Source organism: Oncorhynchus tshawytscha, unplaced genomic scaffold, assembly GCF_018296145.1.
Source record: "Oncorhynchus tshawytscha isolate Ot180627B unplaced genomic scaffold, Otsh_v2.0 Un_contig_7504_pilon_pilon, whole genome shotgun sequence".
Lineage (NCBI taxonomy): Eukaryota > Metazoa > Chordata > Actinopteri > Salmoniformes > Salmonidae > Oncorhynchus > Oncorhynchus tshawytscha.
The window spans coordinates 26,699-53,643 of NW_024608440.1; the positions used below are offsets into that span (position 1 = coordinate 26,699).

A 26,945-nucleotide genomic window follows, 5' to 3' on the forward strand; every position below is an offset into this window, starting at 1 on the left:
GATTGCTTTATAGGAGCAACATACAATATGATTCAGCAGCAGGTGGCAATGTTGGAACATAAGTCGTATGTGTAAGCAACCTTTATTTTGAAAAGCCAGCCTTTATTTCAGAGAAATTATCCAGGAAGTAGCTGAAAATGTTTGTTTATAAAAAATAGTGTAACGTCTATGGCCTTAACTGTGTAGTCTCAAGACGTTGACTAAGCACTTAGTTTCAAATTACTATAACATAAGTGTTTAACATTGACATAGTGCAAAGGACATGTACGATACGGTCGCCTTTAACGCTCAGCTAGCCTCCATCATTGAGGTTTTGGCAAATGCAGCCGTTGCCGAAATCTGCAAACTTGTAGATGATGACCATGCTGCCTTACGTTTGGAAATTTCCCATAGTCAGAGAGAAATCGATAACCTGCGTAGGAAGTTGCTGCTGACAAAATTCCAGCATTCTCGACGAAGCGCAGAGAAATTCGGAGCCCTCCGACACACTGTCAGCAAGCGGGACACAGATCTTGTTGCCCGGGCAAGAGGGAGCTTCCAAGGAAAGTCAACAGGCATACTTGGATATTGTTTAGTTTTTTTTACCATCTTTGAAAACGTAAAAAAAATAATGGGTAATGTATAATATATAACGTTTGAGGGTTTCTCTTTTCTGGTGCAGTGGAGAATCGCTGTGCCGAGCGTAAAGGGAGAAATTTTACGCAGGATGCCACCAACTGGAGAGACGCAGGACGCACAGCGACAGACAAGGATGTGGGCATGCCGGTCAGTTGTCATACACACGACCAAATGTATTCGTTTTTTTTCATATTTCAAATGGTGGTGGGGGAGTTTTTCTAATAAATTGTTTCTGGTGAATACAAAACAGATGGCAGATATGCAAGGGATGCCTCTTATCAAAATGGAGAACCTTGACACCAGCAGCCCGGAAGGTATTTTTGTTCAACTTATCAAGTCCATACAATATACACTTTATGTTGAGTAAAGCCTTCAATGTTTATTGCCGTATTTGATTAACTTCTTAGTCATAAGCCATAACTAATAAATAAGGCAAAGAAGAATCAGTCTCCACTACAGGAAGCTGATACTGTGCTTTACCATTTCAGAGATTGTCCAACCAGTCAGTGAGAGCAGTGAGAAGATTGTGCCAGAACCAGGTTCTTCATCCTCTACTGAACCCACAGACCTTCTGGACCAGCAGGGCAACAGACACAGAGCTCCAGACACCTCAGTCAATATTGAACCTGAAAACCAGACGTTCCAGCATCCAGCGTCACAATACAACAGAACAAGACAGGACCATCAGGTTGCTGAGGGTGTGACCTGGGAAACTGACCATCAACCCATAGAATACAGCCTGTCCCAATGGACAGAGAACCAAGAGACTGACAACCCAACTGTGAATGCTCCTCATAATTTAGGGCCAGACTCCAAAATGCTGTCTGAACATCCAGAGAGGAGAGGAGTGACTGGTAACTCTGGGGTCTACATGTCTGCTTTGGGCTCTCTGGACTGGGTGCCTGATGTAGTGCTGGTGGACTCAGTTCCCATTAAAGTGGAGGCAGATATGAGTTCAGAATGGAGCATAACTGGCCAAGAGGCGACATCTGGAGAGGTTTGTTCAGAAAACAGGCAGCTTGTAGACAACAGAGGAAGAGGGAGAATGGAGTCTGGACAGACAAAGTGTCCCCCTGACACTCAACATGCAGAGCAAGGGACAACTGTAGGATCAAGGTCCAAGATGTCAGATTTCAACGGACTGTCCACCCGAAACAGCTTTTCATCCCCAAGGGTTACCCTCCACCAGGTTCCCCAAAGAGGGAAGCCAGCCCCCTTCCCGAATTTCAGCAGAGGCTCCACTTCTTCATTGAAAGGCATAGAAAAGCAGCAACAACAGCTGACGTCTCACTCCACCCAGAGGCAGCTCCGGTGCAGCCTCTGCGGAAAGCTCTTCCCCAAGCCGGCACACCTGCAGAGGCACATGCGGGTCCATACGGGTGAGAAACCGTACGGCTGCAGCCACTGCACCAAGCGCTTCTCCCACAGCCACCAGCTGAAGATGCATGAGAGGGTGCACACCGGAGAGAAACCGTTTCAATGTGTCTACTGTGGGAAGTGCTTCACCCAGTCTGGCCACATGAAGAAGCATCTCCTTGTCCACACTGGTGGCAGGCCACAGGATATTATGCTGCCCTGAGTGTTCCAAGGTGAAGTTTCCCCTAGGTACAGATCTTGGATCAGTTTCCTCTCCCCAATCCTAACCTTAAACATTTGTCCTAAAAAAATGCAGAACTGCCCCAAGATCAGCATCTAGGGGCAACTTCACAATAATGATAGGCAGGGCCAGGAGTTTTCCCTCACCATGTGACCAGACCAGGGAATAATTCCTGTCCCTAGTTGTAAGGGGAATGGCTCCACACTATTGGGGTTTTCATATGAAGACTGGGTCCATGTGTTTTTGTATTGTTTCATTGGAAGTATTTAAGTTTTCTTGTTTTTCAATCAACAAACAAAACAATCCACATTCACAGATGTGGCAGAAATAAAAAAATAAACAAACAACAAATTTTCAGCAGTACTATCCGTGAACGTGTTTGCCATTTCCAGCTTTAACTGAGACAACGAGCAAATAACTTGTTTTACAGCATGTATATACACACATTTCCTTAATCTCCCCATTCTGTCCAGTTTGAAATATAGTTGAGTAGTGGAGACCAGAGTCAATTGAACCTGCGCCGTCTCTCGCGGAGGTCACAAGTGAGCTTTTCAAGAGGAAGAAAGTCAACAACCTGGTCAATCCACATTTTAAATTGAGGACAGGAGCAGAATTGGTGGAATGGTATCAAACACATGTTTTCTATGTGCCATTTACTCCATTCCAGTTGTTACAAATCATCCTCCCCTCAGCAGCCTCCACTGCTTTCAGATGTACGTCTTTTTACAATCAGGAGACATGTCTGTATTCATTCTATGGAGTCTCACTGTGATGTAATACAATTTGTACAACATTTTTTTAAATGGATTATTTCATTTTTATATGAGTAGAGGAGCAGTATACCCTGTCGCAAACATCTGTCCATAACTCCTCACTGATAGTCAGACAAAGGTCCTTTTCCCAGATTATTTTCAAAGGAGTAAAGGAAGAGCCCACATTCTCAGATGGGAGTCTAAAGATATAGGAGATTTTGCCTTTGATGGATTGTGCTGTAGCAAGAAGAGTCTCAACTTCATTGAGCTGAGCTCTAAACCTCCTCTTGGAAGTGACATGAGGAAATTACGTGTCTAATTTGAAGATATTTAAATTGGATCTTGGCACATTGAATTCACTGCAGAGTTCTTGAGAGTATTTCAGTGAAGTTGTGTTCTGATGAAACCGGTCTGAAAAGGTCCTGAACCCTAGAGTATGCCAAAGTTGAAAGTTGGCATCACTCAGGGCTTTTGTCAAGTCTGGGTTGCATACTATACGCGTGTGAGAGCATATTTGGGAGGAAATGCCAAGGCATTTCTTGAAGTCCTACTAGTAGGGTGTTGTAAATCACAAGTTTAGGCTTTTTTTTTGTGAACATTTATTTAACTAGGCAAGTCAGTTAAGAACAAATTCTTATTTACAATGACAGCCTAGGAACAGTGGGTTAACTGCCTCGTTCAGGCGCAGAACGACAGATTTTTTTTATCTTGTCAGCTCGGGGATTCAATCTAGAAAACTTTTGGTTACTGGCCCAACGCTCCAACCACTAGGCTACCTGCCCATTTCACTAAAGTTATTAGTGAATATAATTAAGCTTCAAGGCAATGAACCACAGGATTGGGCCTCTGTCTGAATCCACATGGTCTTGTCTGTTTGTGATCCATGTTAACATGTTGTGAATTTGGGCAGACAAGTAGTACAATTGAAGGCAGGGAAGGGCAAGACCACCCTCAGACATGGCCGCCCCAGGTTCCCAGATGTCAGCGCACCCCTGGCCCTGGGAAATGGACCTGGCGACCCAGCAGGTACATGGAGGGAGAGTGCTGACTGGAATGGTAGGTGGTTGGATTTAATATTGTTGATTTTATAGAGGGCTTTATTGAACTATCTTGATACCCCTTTATCATTTACATCAAATGCTGCCTAGAAAAACACTTGTCTATTCACATGCCAGTTGCAATGGGTTTCTGAGTCCCAAAATTAGAATTCATAGAACCAATTCAAACAGAATTCTCTATGGTTTATTCATTTACATTGTGACTGTTTTGAGTAGGCTAGACAGGTTAAGATGTTCACCAGCATTGTAGAACCAAGCTACTCACTCACCCCACAACTACCATGGTCTGGGGAAACCTCATCACCTGTAGATTTATCTCACATAGAACAAGCAGAAAATCACCTTCCTGCTTTCATAATATCAGATGTGAAACCGGATGCTACTGAAAATAATGCTTAGATTAACATTCATATAATAAATAGACTAATATAAATAAATTCAGCAAAAAAAGAAACGTCCCTTTTTCAGGACCCTGTCTTTCAAAGAGAATTTGTAAAAATTCAAATAATTTTACAGATCTTCATTCTAAAGGGTTTGAACACTGTTTCCCATGCTTGTTCAATGAACCATAAACCATTAATGAACATGCACCTGTGGAACGGTTGTTAAGACACTAACAGCTTACAGACGGTAGGCAAATAAGGTCACAGTTATGAAAACTTAGGACACTAAAGAGGCCTTTCTACTGACTCTGAAAAACACACAAAAAAAGACGCCCAGGGTCCATGCTCATCTGCGTGAACGTGCCTTAGGCATGCTGCAAGGAGCCATGAGGACTGCAGATGTGGCCAGGTCAATAAATTGCAATGTCCATACTGTGAGATTCTTAAGACAACGCTACAGGGCGGACAGCTGATCATCCTCACATTGGTAGACCAACGTGTAACAACACCTGCACAGGATCGGTACATCCGAACATCACACCTGCGGGACAGGTACAGGATGGCAACAACAACTGCCCGAGTTGCACCAGGAACGCACAAACCCTCCACCAGTGCTCAGACTGTTCGCAATAGGCTGAGAGAGGCTGGACTGAGGGCTTGTAGGCATGTTGTAAGGCAGGTCCTCACCAGACATCACCAGCAACAACGTCGCCTATGGGCACAAACCCACCATTGCTGGACCAGATAGGACTGGCAAAAAGTGCTCTTCACTGACGAGTAGCGGTTTTGTCTCACCAGGGGTGATGGTCGGATTTGCGTTTATCATCGAAGGAATGAGCGTTACACCGAGGCCTGTTCTCTGGAGTGGGATCGATTTGGAGGTGGAGGATCCGTCATGGTCTGGGGCGGTGTGTCACATCATCGGACTGAGCTTGTTGTCATTGCAGGCAATCTCAACTCTGTGCGTTACAGGGAAGACCTCCTCCCTCATGTGGTACCCTTCCTGCAGGCTCATCCTAACATGACCCTCCAGCATGACAATTCCACCAGCCATACTGCTCATTCTGTGTGTGATTTCCTGCAAGACAGGAATGGCAGTGTTCTGCAGGGCCAGCGAAGAGCCCAGATCTCAATCCAAATGAGCAGGTCTGGGACCTGTTGGATCGGAGGGTGAGGGCTAGGGCCATTCCCCCCAGAAATGTCTGAGAACTTGAAGGTGCCTTGGTGGAAGAGTGGGGTAACATCTCACAGCAAGAACTGGCAAATCTGGTGCAGTCAATGAGGAGGAGATGCACTGCAGTACTTAATCCAGCTGGTGGCCACACCTGATACTGACTGTTACTTTTTTTCAAGGACACATTATTCCATTTCTGTTAGTCACATGTCTGTGGAACTTGTTCAGTTTATGTCTCAGTTGTTGAATCTTATGTTCATTCAAATATTTAAACATTTGCTGAAAACGCAGTTGACAGTGAGAGGACGTTTCTTTTTTTTTCTGTGTTTATACTCTACAGTTTGAAATGTAGCTTTACTATTCTTTTATATATTTAACACCACTGCTTAGGGAGTGGATCTTCCAGGATGTGCTGCATGTGGACAGGAAGAGAGGCTCTCTGGTCTTTGGAACCTTCTACACCATCCTGAGAAATGAAATCATGAGTAACTCCATAGTGACAGTTAGTATAAAATATTATGGGACACAAGCAATTTTTGGGGAGAGTAACTCATCGATTCAATGTCACGCAGTGCTTTGAGGAGAATTTCATTATTTATACCATACCTTTCCCCCAAAAAATATTTTTGGTCGCAAATCTCATTAAAATATTGGTTGTTACATTGTTACAAACATTATTGTATGTCAACATTGTGCACAAACACCTCATACGTGTCTGTGTCCCATAGGTTTTATATTCTTTACTTGTGCATTCGTATTCCATTATTTCTATTCTGGCTTGTCTGACAATTTGTTCATTTTACAGAGATCTGATCCTGAGCTAGCCTGAGGACTCACACGAAATTCTTCAGCTGCTCTGTCGCTCACTACATACTATAGTCTGAGACTGCCATCATTGAAGTTGTTTGTGGTGATGAGGGGCACTAAGGGTGTTGTATAAAATAAAGTTATCAGCGATTGGATTGTCTTTAATCAATCAGATTATTCAAGCCAATAAAATATGTTCTAACCGCAGTTTTAATCCAGTGTGCTCTGGCCCAACCCATCGGTTGCTGGACCAATCAGATAGACCCACATGCGTTTGCATTTGGTGGTGAATGTTTGGAGAGGTACTCAGATCCAGACTCATTGCGGAGAAAAACTGACATCCGTGGGCGTGGCGTAGGGTTTGGCAGGAGCAAGTAGTCTTGATAGCCAGGAAAACCATGAGCACCAGTAGTATCTGAGAGTAGGTGAAGCCAGTATTTTGTGGTTGCAGGTTACTTTAAATGACGATATAAACCATTACATAATCGCTGCGCTGCATACAGCCCTATTACCAATGTGATTATGAAAGGGGGCTTGTGATGGAAGAGACCCCACTTTAAATCTTTGTCATACTTCATACTATTATTATTTGGAAGGTTACTCCTCTTACACCTTTTAATTAAGATAGAAACGTCATTCAAACTTGAAATGTGCAGCGAGGTTAGGACCAGTGTGCTTGCATAGAACTCTTGATATATGTTTTACTTTTTAATTTAACCTTTATTTAAATGTGCAAGTCCGATAAGAACAAATTCTTATTTACAATGACGGCCTGCACAGGCCAAACCCGGACGACGCTGGGACAATTGTGCGCCGCCCTATTGGACTCCCAATCATGGCCGGTTGTGATACAACCTAGATTCCAACCAGGGTGTCTGTAGTGACGCCTCTTGCACTGAGCTGCAGTGCCTTTGACCACTGCACCTCTCGGGTGCCCCTTTTGTACTTTTTAAACTACTAAGCTTTTAGGCCTTTATTCACTTTCTTAGTTTTTATTCAACATTGTAAAGGTCCTATTATGACATCAACTCCCAGACTTCCAACATCCATTCACGGTGAACAATGCAACTTTTGACCCAAATCGGCATCTTTGACCACATTTCCAGCACTTTAGATAAAAACCTAGAGGGTATGACATTGAGGTCTACTTCTCTGGTATTTAAATCTGGAATCAGAACATAATTATCTACTACCAATCAAAAGATACAGCTGTTTGTCTCATCCTTCAGCAGCCCAAATGGAGTTGTTGCTATGGATACCAATGCATTTCAACTGCAGAAAAATGGTCCATAGACTAGAATGGTACAAAAAAATGTTTTTTTTTTGTTTAGACCTCTTTCACCATTTTAAGCTATCAACTCCAAACCAACGTTGACAGGTTCGGTTTGACCATACTTAGATTGCTTGTCAAAATATTTTTTTATTCTTATATATATACTTTTTTAACCATTTACAATTTGCATAAATTAACATCGGTTTGAATGAGGACCATAGGAATACAGAGGTAGCTATTTAAAACGGTCTTGCTCCTTGGCGAATTAAACTACTAGACCAACATTAAAATGTTCAGGCTATCCTAATTTAAAATGATTTTAAACTGTTATTGTCTATAACTATATCAATTTGCAGAAATTAGCATAAAATAACTCACCAACAGTAAACTCTTGAAACGTTCAAGATAGACCAAACCAACTTTGACATGTTCAGGCCATTGTAACTTGAAATGATTTAAAACATTTAACTATAACTATATAAATAGTTAACTTTTTATACTACTTCCACTACCACAAAATACTTTTAGAGCTAAAGCAAGCCCCACAACTTTACTTAATGTAAAGTTAGCAATGTTTTTTTTTTCATTTACAATATTCTAATTTGTAAAAACAAAAAATGAGATGTTGTTAGCTAGGAATCCCATTGGCTATTTATCCATTATATTTACAGATTAACATGTGTGCTTTCTCAGTGCGGTGCATCAGTTCGTTTTGAGACTACTAAACCTTAGCCTACTCTTTTATTTACTTATTTTTAACCGAATAAATTATATTTATTCTCTTTAAATTCAGGTTGTTTGCGGATTCTATATTTTTGTATTTGAACTTAATAGTGAAATAATTTTTGGAGGACAAGGAAGGCGGATTTTCAAAACATTCGATTCATTTTAGTAGCACCAACAACATGATAGAGCAGCGGGTGGCAACGTTGAAAGGTAGAACTAACAAGTCGTGTGTGTAACCAATTTTTTTTATTTAAAAAAACAACCTTTATTTTGAAAAACAATTCAGGAAGTAGCCCTAGTTTTGTTTCCGGAATTCATTTCTGTGTGTGTAGTCTACCGTCTACATTGTGAACTTTGATTTCTCAAAACATTGACTGAATACTGCAAATTACTATTACTATAAATTGTTAAATATTTACATAGTTCCAAGGACATGTGCGATAGCGTCGCCTTTCATGCTCAGCTAGCTTCAATAATTGAGGTCTTGGCGAATGCAGCCGTTGCCGAAATCTGTAAACTTGTAGATGATGACCATGCTGCCTTACGTATGGAAATTTCCCATAGCCAGAAAGAAATTGATAACCTGCGGAGGAAGTTGCTTTTGACAAAATACCAGAGTTCTCAACGGGGCACAGAGAAATTCGTAACCCTGCGACGCACAGTTCACAGGCGCGACACCGATCTTGTTGCCCGAGCAAGAGCGAGCTTCGTTGGAAAGTCATCAGGCAGACATGGATATTGTAGGTTTTTTACCTTATTGAAACACGTTCAAAATAATTTGTAATGTAGAATATACAACGTTTATGATGGTTTATTTTTTTCTGGTGCAGTGGAGAATCGTTTTTCCAACAATGAAGGGGACAACTTCACAAAGGATGTCACGAACTGGAAAGACGCAAGACGCACAGCTAAAGACCAGGATGGGAGCATGCAGGTCAGTTGTCATAGACATGGTCAAATTGATGATTTGTTTTCTCATTTCAAATGGTGTCGGGGATATTTTTCTAATCAAATGTTTCTGATGAATACAAAACAGATGGCAGATATGCAAGAGTCACCTCTTATCAAAATGGAAAACCTTGGCTCAAGCAGAACAGAAGGTCATTTTATGGAACTAATCAAATCTATGCCATTTACACATTGTTGAGTAAAGCCTTTATTGCAGTATTTGATAAACTTCTTAGTCATAAGCCATAACTAATAAATAAGGCAAAAAATAATCTGTCTTCACTACAGGAAGCTGATGCTGTGCTTTACGTTGACCCATTTCAGAGATTGTCCAACCGGTCAGTGAGAGCAGTGAGAAGATCATTGTGGCAGAACCAGGTTCTTCATCATCTACTGAACCCACAGACCTTCTGGACCAGCAGGGCAACAGACACAGAGCTCCAGACACCTCACTCAATATAGACCCTGAAAACCAGACGTTCCAGCATCCAGCGTCACAATACAACAGAGCAAGACAGGACCATCAGGTTGCTGAGGGTGTGACCTGGGAAACTGACCATCAACCCATAGAATACAGCCTGTCCCAATGGACAGAGAACCAAGAGACTGACAACCCAACTGTGAATGGTCCTCATAATTTAGGGCCAGACTCCAAGAGGCTGTCTGGACATCAAGAGAGGAGAGGGGCACCAGGTAACTCAGGGGTCAGCATGTCTGCTTTGGGCTCTCTAGACTGGCTGCCTGATGTGGTGCTGGTGGACTCAGTTCCCATTAAAGTGGAGGCAGATATGAGTTCAGAATGGAGCATAACCTGCCAAGAGGTGACATCTGGAGAGGTCTGTTCAGACGGCAGGCAACTTGTGGACAACAGAGGAAGAGGGGGAATGGAGTCTGGACAGACAAAGTGTCCCCCTGACACTGAAAACACAGAGCAAGGGACAACTGTAGGATCAATGTCCAAGATGTCAGATTTCAACAGACTGTCCTCCCCAAACAGCTTTTCATCCCCAAGTGTTACTCTCCTCCAGGTTCCCCAAAGAGGGAAGCCAGCCCCCTTCCTGAATTTCAACAGAGGCTACAATTTTTCATCGAAAGGCAAAGAAAAGCAGGCGCAACAGCTAACATCTCACTCGCCCAAGAGGCAACTCCGGTGCAGCCTCTGTGGAAAGCTCTTCCCTCAGCCGGCGCAACTGCGGAGTCATATGCGGGTCCATACAGGGGAGAAACCATACGGCTGCAGCCACTGCACCAAGCGCTTCTCCCACAGGCACCAGCTGAAGATGCATGAGAGAGTCCACACCGGAGAGAAACCATTTCACTGTGTCTACTGTGGGAAGTGCTTCACCCAGTCTAGTCACATGAAGAGGCACCTCCTCGTCCACACTGGTGGCAGGCCACAGGACATTGTGCTGCCCTGAGTGTTCCAGGGTGAAATGTCCCCTTGGTACAGATCTAGGATCAGCTTCCTCTTCTCCAATTCTAACCTTAACCATTAGTAGGAAAACATCTAAAACTGACCCAAGATCAGTGTGTAGGGGCAACTTCAAACTACTCCGCCTGGTGTAATTATAGGCAAGGCCAGGAGTTTTTCCTCACCACGTGACCAGACCAGGGAAAAACTCCTGGCCCTAGTTGTAAGGGGAATGGCTCAACACTACTGTGTTTTAATATGCATACTGGGTCTTTGTGTTTTTAACAGTTTGGATAGTTACCACATTGAACACTACCCTCTGTGTGTAGTGGTAGTGTTTTCAGGTCAGCTGTCTTGATGCTTGGTCCAGAGTGGATTGATAATGTATAAGTTATAACAGGTGAAGATTTTAAACATCCTTATGAATTTGTATTGGTGCAGTGGTGAACCAAAGAACAGCCATTAACAATTCAGGAAGCTCTGGACAGGTGTCTGCGTGAGCTAGGCCTGTTGGTGGTTGAGAACGCATTGCTCGGCTCATCTCGTACCTGGACATAGGGAGGAGGAGGGTGCAGGGAAGAGTGTGACGATGACTCACTTTCTGGACATCGACATGGCAGAAGAGAAGAGCCACAGGTTCCCTGGGTGCCAGCACACTCCTGGCCCTTGAAACAGATCTGGCGACCCAGCACGTGCAAGGCGAGAGTGCTGACCTGGAATGGTAGGCTGGCAATGGTTGACTTTATAGAGGGTTTATTATGGTTAGATTTATCGGCGGCTTTATAGAACTATCTTGATATCACTTTACACTTTCCATAATATTCAGCCTAGGAAAACCTATTCAAAGTGGCAATTTGTTTTTGAGTCCCAGAATTAGAATGAATAGAATTAGAATCCATTCAATCAGAATTCTCTCTTGATTTATTATTTTCCATCCTGATGTGTTTCGAGTAAGCTAAACCAGTTAGGATGTGCACCAGTACTCTCGAACCAAGCTACTCACTCACCTCTTCTTTATTCCCAGAATCCCCGGAGGTACCATGGTCTGGGGAAACCTCATCTCCTGGAGGTAAGTAACAGTACCTGTTGGTTTATCTAACCTAGAACAGGCAGAACATCACCTTCCTATTTTCATAATATCAGATTTGAAACCGTTCACTCATTGTTTTTGATTATCCATACATGATGCTAATGATTTTTTTTGGTGATAAATTCATATAATATATTAATATAAATGTCTTCTAGACTTGGACATGCAGCTTAGGTGACTTTCCTCTCTCTCTCTCTCTCTCTCTCTCATATATATATATATATATATATATATACCACTGCTTAGCAGCCAAACTGATTGTTCCGGACTAGCACCTGATCTATATACAGATACAATATGGAAACCACTGAATTAACTTTCTTTGCAGCTTCCTCTGGAGTCGCTGGTGTGGATCTTCTGGGATATGCTGTGTGTGGATGGGAAGAGAGGCTGCTGGAACCTGTCTCTGGTAGCGGAAACCTTCCGTACCATCCTGAGAAAGCTGTCATCAAGGCAAAGAGTGGCTGCTTTGAAGAATATAAAGGATATTTTATATTAACTATTTTTTAAATTACTACATGATTCCATATGTTAATTCATAGTTTTGATGTCTTCACTATTATTATATAATGTAAAAAATAGTAAAAAAATAAAGAAACCCTTGAATGAGTAGGTGTGTCCAAACTTTTGACTGGTACTGTATATACTTTTTAAAACTATAACCAATAAAATGTTTCATAAATGAACATGGGTTTGGATGAAAACTATAGGAATACAGAGGTAGATATTCAAAACGGTCTGGCACCTTGGCCAATTAAGCTACAAGACCAAACTTTAAAACATTCGGGCTATCCTACCCTTAAAATTCTTTAAAACTGATAGACTATAACTACATTTGCATAAAATTCTCTGTTAAAGTAACTATTGAACTGTTCCAAGTTAGAGACACCAAACCAATTTTCACATGTTGAGGCCATCCTAACTAAAAAAAATATTTAAAACATGTAAAAACTAACTACAAATGTGCATAAATTAGCATATCCATAAAAGCGTACAGCTGTTGTCGGGGTTTAGAGTGACGAACAGTAGCTAGCTAACAGCTCTCTTGTCTCGTCATTGAGCAGCCCAAATGTAGCTGTTGCTATGGGTACTCACACATGCAGAGGAGAGCATGGGGCAGTGCAGGAAGCAAGGGAAAAACCGAGATTAGCTACTGATACTAATTGAGGAAGTTACTGTGTTTCTTATTTTGTGTTGAGAAATCGGGCTACGATAGGGTAGGGCCTGAGCGTCACCAGCATGGGTAGGGCTCTGCCTAAAATGTCATGCCTCTGCTTTTCTTTTCATTCAAATAGTTCAACTACCACTAAAATACCTTAAAATAGATGTCATCACTAGATGTACCATCATATTTCCCTCCCCAAATAATAGCCTAAATGTTTCTAATTCCTTATGAGTTCCTCACTTCCACCACAACAGCAAGTCTTCATATTCAGAAAGCATTTTCTATCTCACTTTGAACAACAGACCTATGAATACTCTGTACTGTTTGATCATTACATCATCATTAAACTAAAATCAAACTTTATTGATATTTTTACCAAATGCATCTATTTATCTGAAACCCCCAGCATGGATTGAGTTGCTTTGCTTTCCTACGAGTGTTGTCTACATAATCCAGCCTTTTATTACCATCGTCTGACAGATCTGTCTTTCTTCTTTCAGTTTTCACACTCAACTGTAGTTTAGACATTGTGATCTTACTGCCCTACAGTAAGCAATACAAAGCAATAAGGTTGATATAGTAGACTGTCAAAGTAATCAGACCAATTGTTTTACCTAATATAACTTTGACTACAGTGCATTCAGAAAGTATTCAGACCCCTTCCCCTTTTCCACATTATGTTACGTTACAGCCTTATTCTAAACTTGATTAAATAATTATTTTTTTCCATCTACACACTACACTATAATGACAAAGTGAAAACAGGATTTTAGAAATGTTTGCAAATGTATCACAAATTTTTCAAAATACCTTATTTACATAAGTAATCAGACCCTTTGCTATGAGACTAGAAATTGAGCTCAGTTGCACCCTGTTTCCATTGATTCTCGATATGTTTCTACAACTTGATTGTAGTCCACCTGTGGTAAATTCAATTGATTGGACATGATTTGGAAAGGCACACACCTATCTATAAGGTCCCACAGTTGACAGTGCATGTCAGGACAAAAACCAAGCCATGAGGTTGAAGGAATTGTGTCGAGGCACAGATCTGGGGAAAGGTACCAAAAAATGTCTGCAGCACTGTGAAGGTCCACAAGAACACAGTGACCCCCATCATACTTAAATTGAAATAGTTTAGAACCACCAAGACTCTTCTTCTTGGTCGCCCGGCAAAACTGAGCAATCGGGGGAGAAGGGCCTTGGTCAGGGAGGTGACCAAGAGCCGGATGGGCACTCTAACAGAGCTCTAGAGTTCCTCTGTGGAGATGGGAGTACCTTCCAGAAGTACAACCATCTCTGCAGCACTCCACCAATCAGGTCTTTAGGGTACAGTGGACAGACATAAGCCACTTCTCAGTAAAATGCACATGATAGCCCGCTTGGAGTTAACCAAAAGGCACCTAAAGTCTCTTAGACCATGAGAAACAAGATTATCTGGTCTGATGAAACCAAGATTGAACTCTTTGTCCTGAATGCCAAGTGTCACGTCTGGAGTAAACCTGGCACCCTCCCTACGGTGAAGCATGGTGGTGGCAGCATCATGCTTTGGGGAAGTTTTTCAGTGGCAGAGACTGTGAGACTAGTCTGGATCGAGGGAAAGCTGAATGGAGCAAAGTACAGAGAGGTCCTTGATGAAAACTGGCTCCAGAGCACTCAGGACCTCAGACTGAGGGTGAAGGTTCAGCTTCCAACAGGACAATGACTCTAAGCACACAGCCAAGACAACGCAGGAGTGGCTATGGGAGCAGTCTCTGAATGTCCTTGAGTGGCCCAGCCAGAGCCCAGACTTGAACCCGATCGATCTCTGAAGAGACTTGAAAATAGCTGTGCAGTGACGCTCCCCATCCAACCTGGCAGAGCTTGAGAGGATCTGCAGAGAAGAATGGGAGAAACTCTCCAAATACAGGTGTGCCAAGCTTGCGGCATCATACCCAAGAAGACTCGAGGCTGTAATCACTGCCATAGGTGCTTCAATAAAGTACTGAGTGATGGTCTGAATACTTATGTAAATGTCATATTTCAGTTTTATTCGTTTTTTTTTTTTGCAACATTTTCTAAAAACCTGTTTTTTCTTTGTCATTATGGGGTATTGTGTGTAGATTGAGGGGGGCAGGGGACTATTTAATCCATTGTAGAATAAGGCTGTAAAGTAACAGAATGTGATAAAAGTCAAGGGGTCTGAATACTTTCTGAATGCACTATTTAAAGTAAATGCTTTGCTTTAAATAGTAAAGTAAAACTGGTTCAACTTCTTCCACTTTAAGGAGCTAAAGCAAGCCCCAGAACTTTACTTCATGTAAAGTTACCATCTAGTTAGTAATTTCTTTATACAGATTTGTAATTGATTAAAAAAATATATATATATATATAGTCAGATTTTTATTTCTACTGTTACATTGTTCAGAATTAGAATGCATTCTCAGTGCTGTGCTTCAGTTAGTTTGGAGACTACTAACCCTTAGCTTGCTCTCATGATTGACTTATTTTTAACTGAAGGAATACATGTATTCCTTTTAAATTCAGGTTGTATGCTGAGTCTGTATTTTTTTTACTTTAACTTATTAGTAAAATTGGTGAAGGACGACGTGTCCTTGTTATATTTTTATTCACTTAATTGAAAGGCAAATTATAATTTTTTAACAATTTGATTCCTTTTAATAGCAGCAACAATATGATACAGCAGCAGGTGGCAATGTTGGAAGTTTGAACTAAGGTAAATCGTGTGTGTGTGTGTGTGTGTGTGTGTGTGTGTGTGTGTGTAACCAACCTTTATTTTGAAAAGCAAACTTTTTTTATTTTGAAGAACGATCCAGGAAGTAGCAGAACAAAAACAACTACGATTGTGTTCAATGCTCTATGGTGTGAACTGTGTAGTCTGAAGACGTTGACTTTACATGCAATGCAAATTACTATAACATAAGTGTTTAACATAAACATAGTGCTAAGGACATGTCCGATACTGTCGCATTTCATGCTCAGCTAGCCTCCATCGTCGAGGTATTGGCGAATGCAGCCGTTGTCGAAATCTGCAAACTTGTAGATGATGGCCATGCTGCTTTACGTTTGGAAATTTCCCATAGTCAGAAAGAAATTGAGAACTTGCGGAGGAAGCTGGTTTTGACAAAATGTCAGACTTCTCGACGGAGCGCAGAGAGATTTGGAGCCCTGCGACGCACAGTTCACAGGCACGTGGACACTAATCATGTTGCCCGGGGAAGAGGGAGCTTTGTAGTGAAGTCGACAGGCAGAATTGGATATTGTAGGTTTTTTACCTTATTTAAACACTTTCAAAAGAATGGTTAGTAATGTAGAATCTATAACGTTTATGAGGGTTTCTCTTGTTTGGTGCAGTGAAGAATCGTTTTGACGACATTGAAGAGGGCAACTTCATGCAGGATGTCACTACCTGGAAAGACGCAGGACGCACAGCGACAGACCATAATGGGGGCATGCAGGTCAGTTGTCATAGACATGGTCAAATGTATTATTGTTTAATCATATTTCAAGTGCTGTTGTGGATATGTTATTAATAAAAGGTTTCTGATGAATACAAAACACAGATGGCAGATATGCAAGAGGAAACTTGTGTCAAAATGGAGAACCTTGACACCAGTACAATAGAAGGTATTTGTTGTTGTTGAGACTAATCCAACCCTATGCAATTTACATGTTAAGTAAAGTTGTCCATGTTTATTTCAGTATTTTATTAACTTCTTGGTCATAACTCATAACTAATAAATAAGGCAAAGAAGAATCAGCCTCCACTACAGGAAGCTGATGCTGTGCTTTACTTTTCCCCATTTCAGAGATTGTCCAACCAGTCAGTGAGAGCAGTGAGAAGATCATTGTAGCAGAACCAGGTCCTTCATCCTCTACTGAACCCACAGACCATCTGGACCAGCAGGGCAACAGACACCGAGCTCCAGACACCTCACTCAATATAGAACCTGAAAACCAGACGTTCCAGCATCCAGCGTCACAATACAGCAGAGCAAGACAGGACCATCAGGTTGCTGAGGGTGTGACCTGGGAAACTGACCATCAACCCATAGAATACAGCCTGTCCCAATGGACAGAGAACCAAGAGACTGACAACCCAACTGTGAATGCTCCTCACAATGCAGGGCCAGAATCCAAGAGGCTGTCTGGACATCCAGAGAGGAGAGGGGTGCCTGGTAACTCAGGGGTCTGCATGTCTGCTTCAGGCTCTCTGGACTGGCTGCCTGATGTGGTGATGGTGGACTCAGTTCCCATTAAAGTGGAGGCAGATATGAGTTCAGAATGGAGCATAACTGGCCAAGAGGTGACATCTGGAGAGGTTTGTTCAGACAGCAGGCAGCTTGTGGACAACAGAGGAAGAGGGGGAATGGAGTTTGGACAGACAACATGTCCCCCTGACACTCAACATGTAGAGCAAGGGAGAACTGTAGGACCAAGGTCCAAGTTTCCAGATATCAATGGACTGTCCAACCGAAACAGCTTTTCATCCCCAAGGGTTACTCTCCAACAGGTTCCCCAAAGAGGGAAGCCAGCCCCCTTCCCGAATTTCAACAGAGGCTCCACTTCTTCATCGAAAGGCATAGAAAAGCAGCCGCAACAGCTGACGTCTCACTCCAGCAAGAGATATCTCCGGTGCAGCCTCTGCGGGAAGCCCTTCCCCCAGGCGTACCTAAGCAGGCACATGCGGGTCCATACGGGGGAGAAACCGTACGGCTGCAGCCACTGCACCAAGCGCTTCTCCCACAGCCACCAGCTGAAGAGGCATGAGAGGGTCCACACCGGAGAGAAACCATTTCAATGTGTCTACTGTGGGAAGTGCTTCACCCAGTCCTGTCACATGAAGAAGCACCTCCTCGTCCACACTGGCGGCAGGCCACAGGACGTTGTGCTGCCCTAAGTGTTCCAGGCTATAGTTCAGACTAGATACAGATCTAGGATCAGCTTCCTCTCCCACAATCTTAACCTTGACCATTAGTGGATTTTTTAAATTCTTTAAACTGACCCAACATCAGCATCTAAGGGCAACTTCACACTACTCCTCCCAGTGTAATGATAGGCAGGGCCTGGAGTTTTTCCTCACCAGGTGACCAGGCCAGGGAAAAACTCCTGGCCCTAGTTGTAAATGGAATGTCTCAACACTACTGTGGTTTATATATGAATACTGGGTCCATGTGTTTTTCACTTTGAATGGTTTCCTCATTGAACGCTTCCCTCTGTGTGTAGTGGTAGTGTTTTCAGGTCAGCTGTCTTGATGCTTGGTCCAGAGTGGATTGATCATGTATAAGTTATTACAGGTGAAGATTTTAAATGTATTTTAGTCAGTTAGCAGACGCTCTTATCCATAGCAACTTACAAGAGCATTTAGGGTTAATTGCTGTGCTCAAGGGCACGTTGACAGATTTTTCAGCTTGTCGGCTAGGTGATTCCAACCTGCGGCCTTTCAGTTATTGGCTCAACACTCTTAACCGCTTGGCTACATCCTTATGAATTTGTGTTTGTGCAGTGGGGAACCAAAGTACAATAATTAAGACTACATTTCCATTAACCTGTCAATAAGACAGATTCCCTATCAGACTGATAGACTGTAACGATGTAGATAGATTTCATATCATTGTGAACAGAGTTCCGGAAGCACTGGACAGGTGCCTGGGCGAGCAAGGCCTGTTGGTGGTTGAGAGTTTGTTGCTCGTCTCTGTTCGTACTTGGACACAGGGATGAGGAGGAGGAAGGCGCAGGGTTCCCAGACACCAGCACACTCCTTGCCCTGGAAACGAACCTGGCGTCCCAGCAGTTACAAGGAGAGAGAGAGTACTGACTGGAATGGTAAGCTGTCAATATTTGTCGTTTATACAGGGTTTAACATGGTTGGATTTCTAGAGTTCGATAAAGCCATCTTGATACCCTTCCCATCATATTCTGCCTAGGAAAACACTTTTCTATTCACCGTTGCTGAGATATTTAGTCCCATAATTAGAATCCATAGAATGGTCCTTTGGAGGATGGATTTTTGGGATATATTTGACATATGTATCCTAAAGCGTAATTAATTGAAGTTTGAATATTTATGACATTTTGGCCTGACCCAGTACTACTTTTTAAGACTCCACGCTTCAGTTGTAGGTGCTACAAAGCAACATTTAGTGTCATATACAACTTTACCACTTGCTCTGTATTTCGATTAGTATTTTGATTGCAATAACACATTTCTTGCATTAATTTATGAATATTTATAAATGAATATTAAAAGTATATGTTTTTTTTTTTATTAGGCTTGAAACTTTTTTTTTTACAAACATTGTCAAACATAATGTACAATTCAATTCAAAGTTCTGCTAGCTTTAAAGTTATGGCTTCTTTTACAGAAATACTTTGGCATAGTTAACAATGTAACCAATCACAGCCCTCCTTTTAAGTGTCATTGCACATCCTGCAAATCAACAGCAGAGGTGACTATTTTGAATCCATTTTCACATTCACTCTGTTGGTAATGCTTAAAAATGTGTTTATTACTCTAAAAGTAGCAGAGATTCCACTCTGTATCTTTGATATGCCCATAGTGTATTATGTCCAATAATATATTGAAAAATTTGCCAAATCAAAAGTGGGATCTTTTCACTTCATGTTGATATTTTTCTATATTCCGAAATGTATTTAAGAAATGTTATTGAAATCAAAATACATATGACAGAGCAAGCAATTTAGCTTCATATGACACCATGTATTGGCATGTAGCACCTACAGATGAAACAATATGGAGTCTTACAGGAGTCCTGGGTAATGTCAAATTCAAACTAATAGTTAGTTATTTCTAAATCATGCTTTAAGACACTTAAATATATATCTCAGCAAAAAAATAAATGTTCTCTCACTGTCAACTGCTTTTACAGCAATCTTAACATGTATAAATATTTGTATGAACATAAGATTCAACAACTGAGACATAAACGGAACATGTTCCACAGACATGTGACTAACAGAAATGGAATAATGTGTCCCTGAACAAAGGGGGGTCAAAATCAAAAGCAACAGTCAGTATCTGGTGTGGCCACCAGCTGCATGAACTACTGCAGTGCATCTCCTCCTCATGGACTTCACCCGATTTGCTAGTTCTTGCTGTGCGATGTTACCCACTCTTCCACCAAGGCACCTGCAAGTTCCTGGACAATTCTGGGGGGGAATGGCCCTAGCCCTCACCCTCCGATCCAACAGGTCACAGACATGCTCAATGGCTCTTTGCTGGCCATGGCAGAACACTGACATTCGTGTCTTGCAGAAAATCATGCACAGAACGAACGAGTAGTATGGCTGGTGGCATTGTCATGCTGGAGGGTCATGTCAGGATGAGCCTGCAGGAAGGGTACCACATGAGGGAGGAGGATGTCTTCCCTGTAATGCACAGTGTTCAGATGGCCTGCAATGTCAACAAGCTCAGTCCGATGATGCTGTGACACACCGCCCCAGACTATGACGAACCCTCCACCTCCAAATCGATCCCGCTCCAGAGTACAGGCCTCGGTGTAACGCTCATTCCTTCAACGATAAATGCGATTTCAGACCATCACCCCATGTCAGACAAAACCGCGACTCGTCAGTGAAGAGCACTTTTTGCCAGTCCTGTCTGGTCCAGCGACGATGGGTTTGTGCCCATAGGCAACGTTGTTGCCGGTGATGTCTGGTGAGGACCTGCCTTACAACAGGCCTACAAGCCCTCAGTCCAGCCTCTCTCAGCTTATTGCGAACAGTCTGAGCACTGATGGAGGGATTGTGCGTTCCTGGTTTAACTCTGGCAGTTGTTGTTGCCATCCTGTACCTGTCCCGCAGGTGTGACGTTCCGATGTACCAATCCTGTGCAGGTGTTGTTACACGTGATCTGCCACTGCGAGGACGATCAGCTGTCCGTCCTGTCTCCCTGTAGAGCTGTCTTAGGCGTCTCACAGTACGGACATTGCAATTTATTGCCCTGGCCACATCTGCAGTCCTCATGCCTCCTTGCAGCACGCCTAAGGCTCGTTCACAAAGTTGGGCAGGGACCCTGGATATCTTTCTTTTGGTGTTTTTCAGAGTCAGTAGAAATGCCTCTTTTTAGTATCTTAAGTTTTCATAACTGTGACCTTAATTGTCTACCGTCTGTAAGCTGGTAGTGTCTTAACGACCGTTCCACAGGTGCATGTTCATTAATTGTTTATGGTTCATTGAACAAGCATGGGAAACAGTGTTTAAGCCCTTTACAATGAAGATCTATGAAGTTAATTCATAAAAATCCAAATATCTTTGAAAGACAGGGTCCTGAAAAAGGGAAGTTTCTTTTATTGCGGAGTTATTTATATATCTCAATAAACAATCCTGTTGTGTGTGGAGGGGAAGTGAGGCAACTGGAACCTGTCTCTGGTCTGCCGAACCTTCAATTCAATGCTGACAAATTATGTTTTCAAGAAGTACTCCACAGGGAAGGTTAGTATGCTTTGAGGACAGTTTCATGAAACATGTTTCCCCCAAAAATCTTTCCAGATAAAGGAACGTCTTGAATCTCATTCTGTGATTGGTTGTTACAGTCTTGCAAACATCATTTTATGTCAACACTGTGTGCAAACACCTCAAAAAGGGTCTGTGTCCCATATACTTAAGATTCTTTACTTGTGCATTCATATTCCATGTTTTCCATTCTGGTTTGTCTGACAATCTTTTGTCCTGTTCTGTGTTTCTTTTCCAGAGATCTGATCCTGATCCCAAGTAGTTACTGAAAGGAGAAGCCAGTACATTGTGGTTACAGGTCACTGTGAAGGACGACATGTTATTTAGGTGTTTAGCTATTACTCAAGACTATCAGAAATCCCTTTGGCTATTTATATACAGTACCAGTCAAAAGTTTGGACACACCTACTCATTCCCAAGTGGGCTCCAGAGTGACGCAGCGGTCTTAGGCACTGTGTCTCAGTGCTAGAGGTGTCACTACAGACTCTGGTTCGATTCCAGGCTGTGTCACAACCGGCCGTGATTGGGAGTCCCATAGGGCTGCTCACAATTGGCCCAGCGTATTCTGGGTAAGGGTTTGGCCGGGGTAGGCTGTCATTGTAAATAAGAATTTGTTTTTAACTGACTTGCCTAGTTAAATAAAGGTTCAAAAAAATACTTTGAAAGTTTCTTCAAGGTGCAGTCGCAAAAACCATCAAGCGCTATGATGAAACTGGCTCTCATGAGGACCACGACAGGAAAGGAAGACCCAGAGGTTACCTCTGCTGCAGAGGATACGTTCATTAGAGTTAACTGCACCTCAGATTGCAGCCCAGAATAAATGCTTCAGAGTTCGAAACATCTCAACATCAACTGTTCAGAGGAGACTGAATCAGGCCTTCATGGTCGATTTGCTGAAAAGAAGCCACTACTAAAAGACACCAATGAGAAGAAGAGACTTGCTTGGGCCAAGAAACACGAGCAATGGACATTAGACTGGGGGGGAAGTCTGTGCTTTGCTCTGATGAGTCCAAATGTGAGATTTTTTGTGAGATGCAGAGTAGGTGAACCGATGATCGCCGTATGTGTGGTTCCCACTGTGAAGCATGGAGAAGGAAGTGTGATGGTGACACTGTCTGTGATTTATTTAGAATTCAAGGCACACTTAACCAGCATGGCTACCACAGCATTCTGCAGCGATATGCCAGTCCCAATAAGTGCAAACGAGATGGGATATCATTTGTTTTTCAACAGGACAATGACCCAACACACCTCCAGGCTGTGTGAAGGCTATTTGACGAAGAAGGATAGTGATAGTGCTGCATCAGATGACCTGGCCTCCACAACCCAATTGAGATGGTTTGGGATGAGTGCCCAGCATATGTGGGAACTCCTTCAAGACGGTTGGAAAAGCATTCCTCATGAAGCTGGTTAAGAGAATGCCGAAGAGTGTGCAAAGCTGTCAAAGCAAAGGGTGGCTACTTTTAAGAATGTAGAATCTAAAATATATTTTGATTTGTTTAACACTTTTTTGGTTACTACATGATTCCATATGTGTTATTTCATAGTTTTGATGTCTTCACTATTATTCTACAATGTAGAAAATAGTCAAAATAAAGAAAACCCCTGGAATGAGTAGATGGGTCCAAACTATTGACTGGTTCTGTATTACATTTCAAATATATATTTTTCTACTGTTACATTGTTTAGAATTAGAGTGCATTCTCATTGTGTGCTTCAGTTAACCCGTAGCCTACTCTTTGATTTACTAAGTTTTAACTGCCAGAACTTATTCGTTTTAGGTTGTATGCCTATTCTGTTTTTTTGTGTAGAACTAAATAGTAAAATAATCATTTTTGGAGGACAAAGTGTGTGTTTGATTAAATTCACTACTTCAATGAAAATAATATTCCTTTCAGTAGCAGCTACAATATGATACAGCAACCGGTAGCCATGTTGGAACTAACATACGTCGTGTGTAATCAACCTTTATTTTGAAAAACGATCCAGGAAGTAGGTGACATCTCGTTTCCGGAACAAGAAGAGTTGTGTGAAGAAGCGTACAGTTTATGTTGGAAACAGTGAAGTCTTAAGACGTTGACTGAACAATGCAAATTATTATAACATAAGCGTTTAACATAGAGCCAAGAAGATGTCCGATACTGTAGCCTTTCATGCTCAGCTAGCCTCCATCATTGAGGTTTTGGCAAATGCAGCCGTTGCCGAAATCTGCAAACTTGTAGATGACGGCCATGCTGCCTTACGGTTGGAAATTTCCCATAGTCAGAAAGAAATCGACAACCTGCGGAGGAAGCTGCTTTTGACAAAATTCCAGAATTCTCGACGGAACGCAGATAAATTGGGAGTCCTGCGACGCACAGTTCACAGACGCGTGGACACCGATAATTTTACCCGGGCAAGGGAAAGAGAGAACTTCGTAGAAAAGCCAACAGACAGACTTCGATATTGTAGGTTTTAAACTTATTTCAAAACGTTAAAATGAATGGGTCATGTGAAATATATGACGTTTGAGCGTTGTTCTTTTCTGGTGCAGTGCAGAATTGTTTTGCCGACAGTGAAGGGAGCAACTTTACGCAGAATGTAGCCAACTGGAGAGACTCAGGACGCACAGCAACAGACCGGGATTGGGGTATGCAGGTCAGTTGTCATAGACATGGTCAAATGTATTTTATTTTCCCATATTTCTAATGGCGTTGGGAATATTTTTATATTAAAATGTTCCTGATGAATACAAAACACAGATGGCAGATATGCAGGAGGCACCTCTTATCAAAATGGAGAACCATGGCACCAGCAGAACAGAAGGTATTTTTGTTAAACTTATCTAATCTATGCACTTTACACTTTGTTGCTTGACCGATCCTTCAATGTTTATTGCAGTATTTGATTAACTTCTTAGTCATAACCCATAACTAATAAGGCAAAGAAGAATCAGTCTCCACTACAGGAAGCTGATGCTGTGCTTTACTTTTCCCCATTTCAGAGATTGTCCAACTGGCCAGTGAGAGCAGTGAGGAGATAATTGTGGCAGAACCAGGGGCTTCATCATCTACTGAAACCACAGACCATCTGGACCAGCAGGGCAACCGAGAAAAAGCTCCAGACACCTCACTCAATATAGAACCTGAAAACCAGACGTTCCAGCATCCAGCGTCACAATACAACAGAGCAAGACAGGACCATCAGGTTGCTGAGGGTGTGACCTGGGAAACTGACCATCAACCCATAGAATACAGCCTGTCCCAATGGACAGAGAACCAAGAGACTGACAACCCAACTGTGAATGCTCCTCACAATTTAGGGCCAGACTCCAAAAGGCTGTCTGAACATCCAGAGAGGAGAGGGGTGCCTGGTAACTCTGGGGTCTACATGTCTGCTTCAGGCTCTCTGGACTGGCTGCCTGATGTGGTGATGGTGGACTCAGTTCCCATTAAAGTGGAGGCAGATATGAGTTCAGAATGGAGCATAACTGGCCAAGAGGCGACATCTGGAGAGGTTTGTTCAGAAAGCAGGCAACTTGTGGACAACAGAGGAAGAGGGGGAATGGAGTCTGGACAGACAAAGTGTCCCCCTGACACTCAACATGCAGAGCAAGGGACAACTGTAGGATCAAGGTCCAAGATGTCAGATTTCAATGGACTGTCCACCCGAAACAGATTTTCATCCCCAAGGGTTACTCTCCACCAGGTTCCCCAAAGAGGGAAGCCAGCCCACTTCCCGAATTTCAACAGAGGCTCCACTTCGTCACCGAAAGGCATAGAAAAGCAGCCACAACAGCTGACATCTCACTCGCCCAAGAGGCAACTCCGGTGCAGCCTCTGTGGAAAGCCCTTCCACCAGCCGGCGCACCTGCGGAGTCATATGCGGGTCCATACAGGGGAGAAACCGTACGGCTGCAGCCACTGCACCAAGCGCTTCTCCCACAGCCACCAGCTGAAGATGCATGAGAGGGTCCACACCGGAGAGAAACCGTTTCAATGTGTTTACTGTGGGAAGTCCTTCACCCAGTCCGGCAACATGAAGAAGCACCTCCTCGTCCACACTGGTGGCAGGCCACAGGATATTGGGCTGCCCTGAGTGTTCCAGGTTGAAGTGTCCCCTTGGTACAGATCTAGGATCAGCTTCCTCTCCCACAATCTTAACCTTTACCATTAGTAGAAACAAATGCTAAACTGACCCAACATCAGTGTCTAGGGGCAATTTAACACTACTCTACCAGGTGTAATGAAATGCAGGGCCAGTAGTTTTTCCTCAGAATGTGACCAGACCGGGGGAAAACTCCTGTTCCTAGTTGTAAGGGCTCCACACTCGTGGATTTTCATATGAAAACTGAGTCTGTGTGTTTTTAACAGTTTGATTGGTTTCCACATTGAACAGTTCCGGTGTGTAGTGGTAGTTTTTTCAGTTTACTGGCTTGATGCTTGGTCCAGAGTGGCTAGATAATGTATAAGTTATGAAGAAGACTCCATCCCGAGCTAGCCTGATGACTCTCACTAAATTATTCAGCTGCTCTGTCGTTCACGACATACTTTAGTCTGAGACTGCTATCATTGAAGTTGTTTGTGGTGATAAGGGGCACAATGGGTGTTGTACAAAATAAAGTCATTGGTAATTGCATCGTCTCTAACCAATTAAAAGTGTCCATGCCAATGACGAATTTTAGAACCACAGCTTTAATCACGCGTTTTCTGACTCTGGCCCAACCCAATCGGTTTCTGGACCAATCAGATGGCCCAGAATGTGTTCGCATTCAGTGAAAGGTCTGTGAGGTACTCCGATCTGGACTCATTGCTCTCAAGAACCTGACGTCCGAGGGAGTGGCGTAGGGTTTGGCCAGAGCAAAGAGTCTTGGGAGCCAAGAAAACCCTGAGCCCCAGTAGTATCTGAAAGTAGAATCCAGTACATTGTGGTTACAGCTTCCTGTGAATGATGACATAAACCATTATATTCTTGATGTATGATTGCTGCACTGCATACACCCCTATTACCAATGTAATTATTAGTGCGGTTTGCTAAGTGCGAGACCCCATACTTTATATTATTATTATTATTTGGAAGGCTACCCCTCTAACACCGTTAAAGCTAGAAATGCCATTCAAACTTTAAACGTGCAGAGCGGTCAGGACCAATGTGCTTGCATACAACTTTTTATAGCTTTTGTACTTTTTAAACTCAAGCTTTTTGTACCTTTATTTACTTCCATAGTTTTTATTCAACAGTCTAAAGGTCCTATTGTGACATCAACTCCCAGACCTTCAACATCCATTCATGGTGAATAATACAACTTTTGACACAAATCTGCAACTTTGACCACATTTCCAGCACTTTAAATAAAAACCTAGAGGGTATGACATTGAGGTCTACTTCTTTGGTATTCAAATCTGGAATCGGAACATAATTATCTACTACCAATCAAAAGTTACAGTGGTTTGTCTGAGTTTAGAGTGATGAAAAGCAGCTAACTGAAG

General features: G+C 42.6%; 3 protein-coding genes across 4 annotated transcripts; all 3 read left to right on the forward strand.

The window, feature by feature from the left end:
- The first annotated feature begins 47 nt into the window (after positions 1–47).
- On the forward strand, positions 48–2,837 carry LOC121843530 (neurotrophin receptor-interacting factor homolog). The gene is made up of 4 exons (XM_042313169.1): positions 48–542; positions 662–765; positions 869–932; positions 1,107–2,837. Exons 1-4 carry the CDS (start codon positions 263–265, stop codon positions 2,195–2,197), a joined length of 1,539 nt encoding a protein of 512 aa, XP_042169103.1. The 5' UTR covers positions 48–262; the 3' UTR covers positions 2,198–2,837.
- A 5,846-nt stretch (positions 2,838–8,683) lies between these two features.
- On the forward strand, positions 8,684–21,804 carry LOC112239195. The gene is made up of 10 exons (XM_042313177.1): positions 8,684–9,128; positions 9,219–9,322; positions 9,425–9,488; positions 9,661–10,751; positions 11,772–11,816; positions 15,940–16,264; positions 16,357–16,460; positions 16,566–16,629; positions 16,812–18,828; positions 21,716–21,804. The coding sequence occupies exons 1-9, from the start codon at positions 8,822–8,824 to the stop codon at positions 17,900–17,902; spliced, it is 3,195 nt and encodes a 1,064-aa protein (XP_042169111.1). The 5' UTR covers positions 8,684–8,821; the 3' UTR covers positions 17,903–18,828; positions 21,716–21,804.
- Positions 21,717–26,094, forward strand: LOC112239203 (zinc finger and SCAN domain-containing protein 5B). 2 transcript variants are annotated; one of them, XM_042313176.1, is made up of 4 exons: positions 21,717–21,804; positions 24,011–24,114; positions 24,219–24,282; positions 24,461–26,094. In XM_042313176.1, the coding sequence occupies exons 2-4, from the start codon at positions 24,109–24,111 to the stop codon at positions 25,552–25,554; spliced, it is 1,164 nt and encodes a 387-aa protein (XP_042169110.1). In that variant the 5' UTR covers positions 21,717–21,804; positions 24,011–24,108; the 3' UTR covers positions 25,555–26,094. The 2 variants fall into 2 exon arrangements, with proteins under 2 accessions (XP_042169110.1, XP_024263462.2); XM_024407694.2 differs by lacking the exon at positions 21,717–21,804 and adding an exon at positions 23,046–23,924.
- Positions 26,095–26,945: the final 851 nt, after the last annotated feature.

Excerpts from the sequence above, each read along its gene's own strand:
- LOC112239195 (XM_042313177.1), top strand. The coding sequence starts at position 8,822 with ATGTGCGATAGCGTCGCCTTTCATGCTCAGCTAGCTTCAATAATTGAG. Across the intron at positions 11,817-15,939 it reads GGAAACCTCATCTCCTGGAG|CATAGTGCTAAGGACATGTC; the intron begins GTAAGTAACAGT and ends GTTTAACATAAA. Across the intron at positions 16,265-16,356 it reads GACAGGCAGAATTGGATATT|TGAAGAATCGTTTTGACGAC; the intron begins GTAGGTTTTTTA and ends TGTTTGGTGCAG.
- LOC112239203 (XM_024407694.2), top strand. The coding sequence starts at position 23,609 with ATGTCCGATACTGTAGCCTTTCATGCTCAGCTAGCCTCCATCATTGAG. Across the intron at positions 23,925-24,010 it reads AACAGACAGACTTCGATATT|TGCAGAATTGTTTTGCCGAC; the intron begins GTAGGTTTTAAA and ends TTTCTGGTGCAG. Across the intron at positions 24,115-24,218 it reads ACCGGGATTGGGGTATGCAG|ATGGCAGATATGCAGGAGGC; the intron begins GTCAGTTGTCAT and ends TACAAAACACAG.
- LOC121843530 (XM_042313169.1), top strand. The coding sequence starts at position 263 with ATGTACGATACGGTCGCCTTTAACGCTCAGCTAGCCTCCATCATTGAG. Across the intron at positions 766-868 it reads ACAAGGATGTGGGCATGCCG|ATGGCAGATATGCAAGGGAT; the intron begins GTCAGTTGTCAT and ends AATACAAAACAG. Across the intron at positions 933-1,106 it reads TGACACCAGCAGCCCGGAAG|AGATTGTCCAACCAGTCAGT; the intron begins GTATTTTTGTTC and ends TTACCATTTCAG.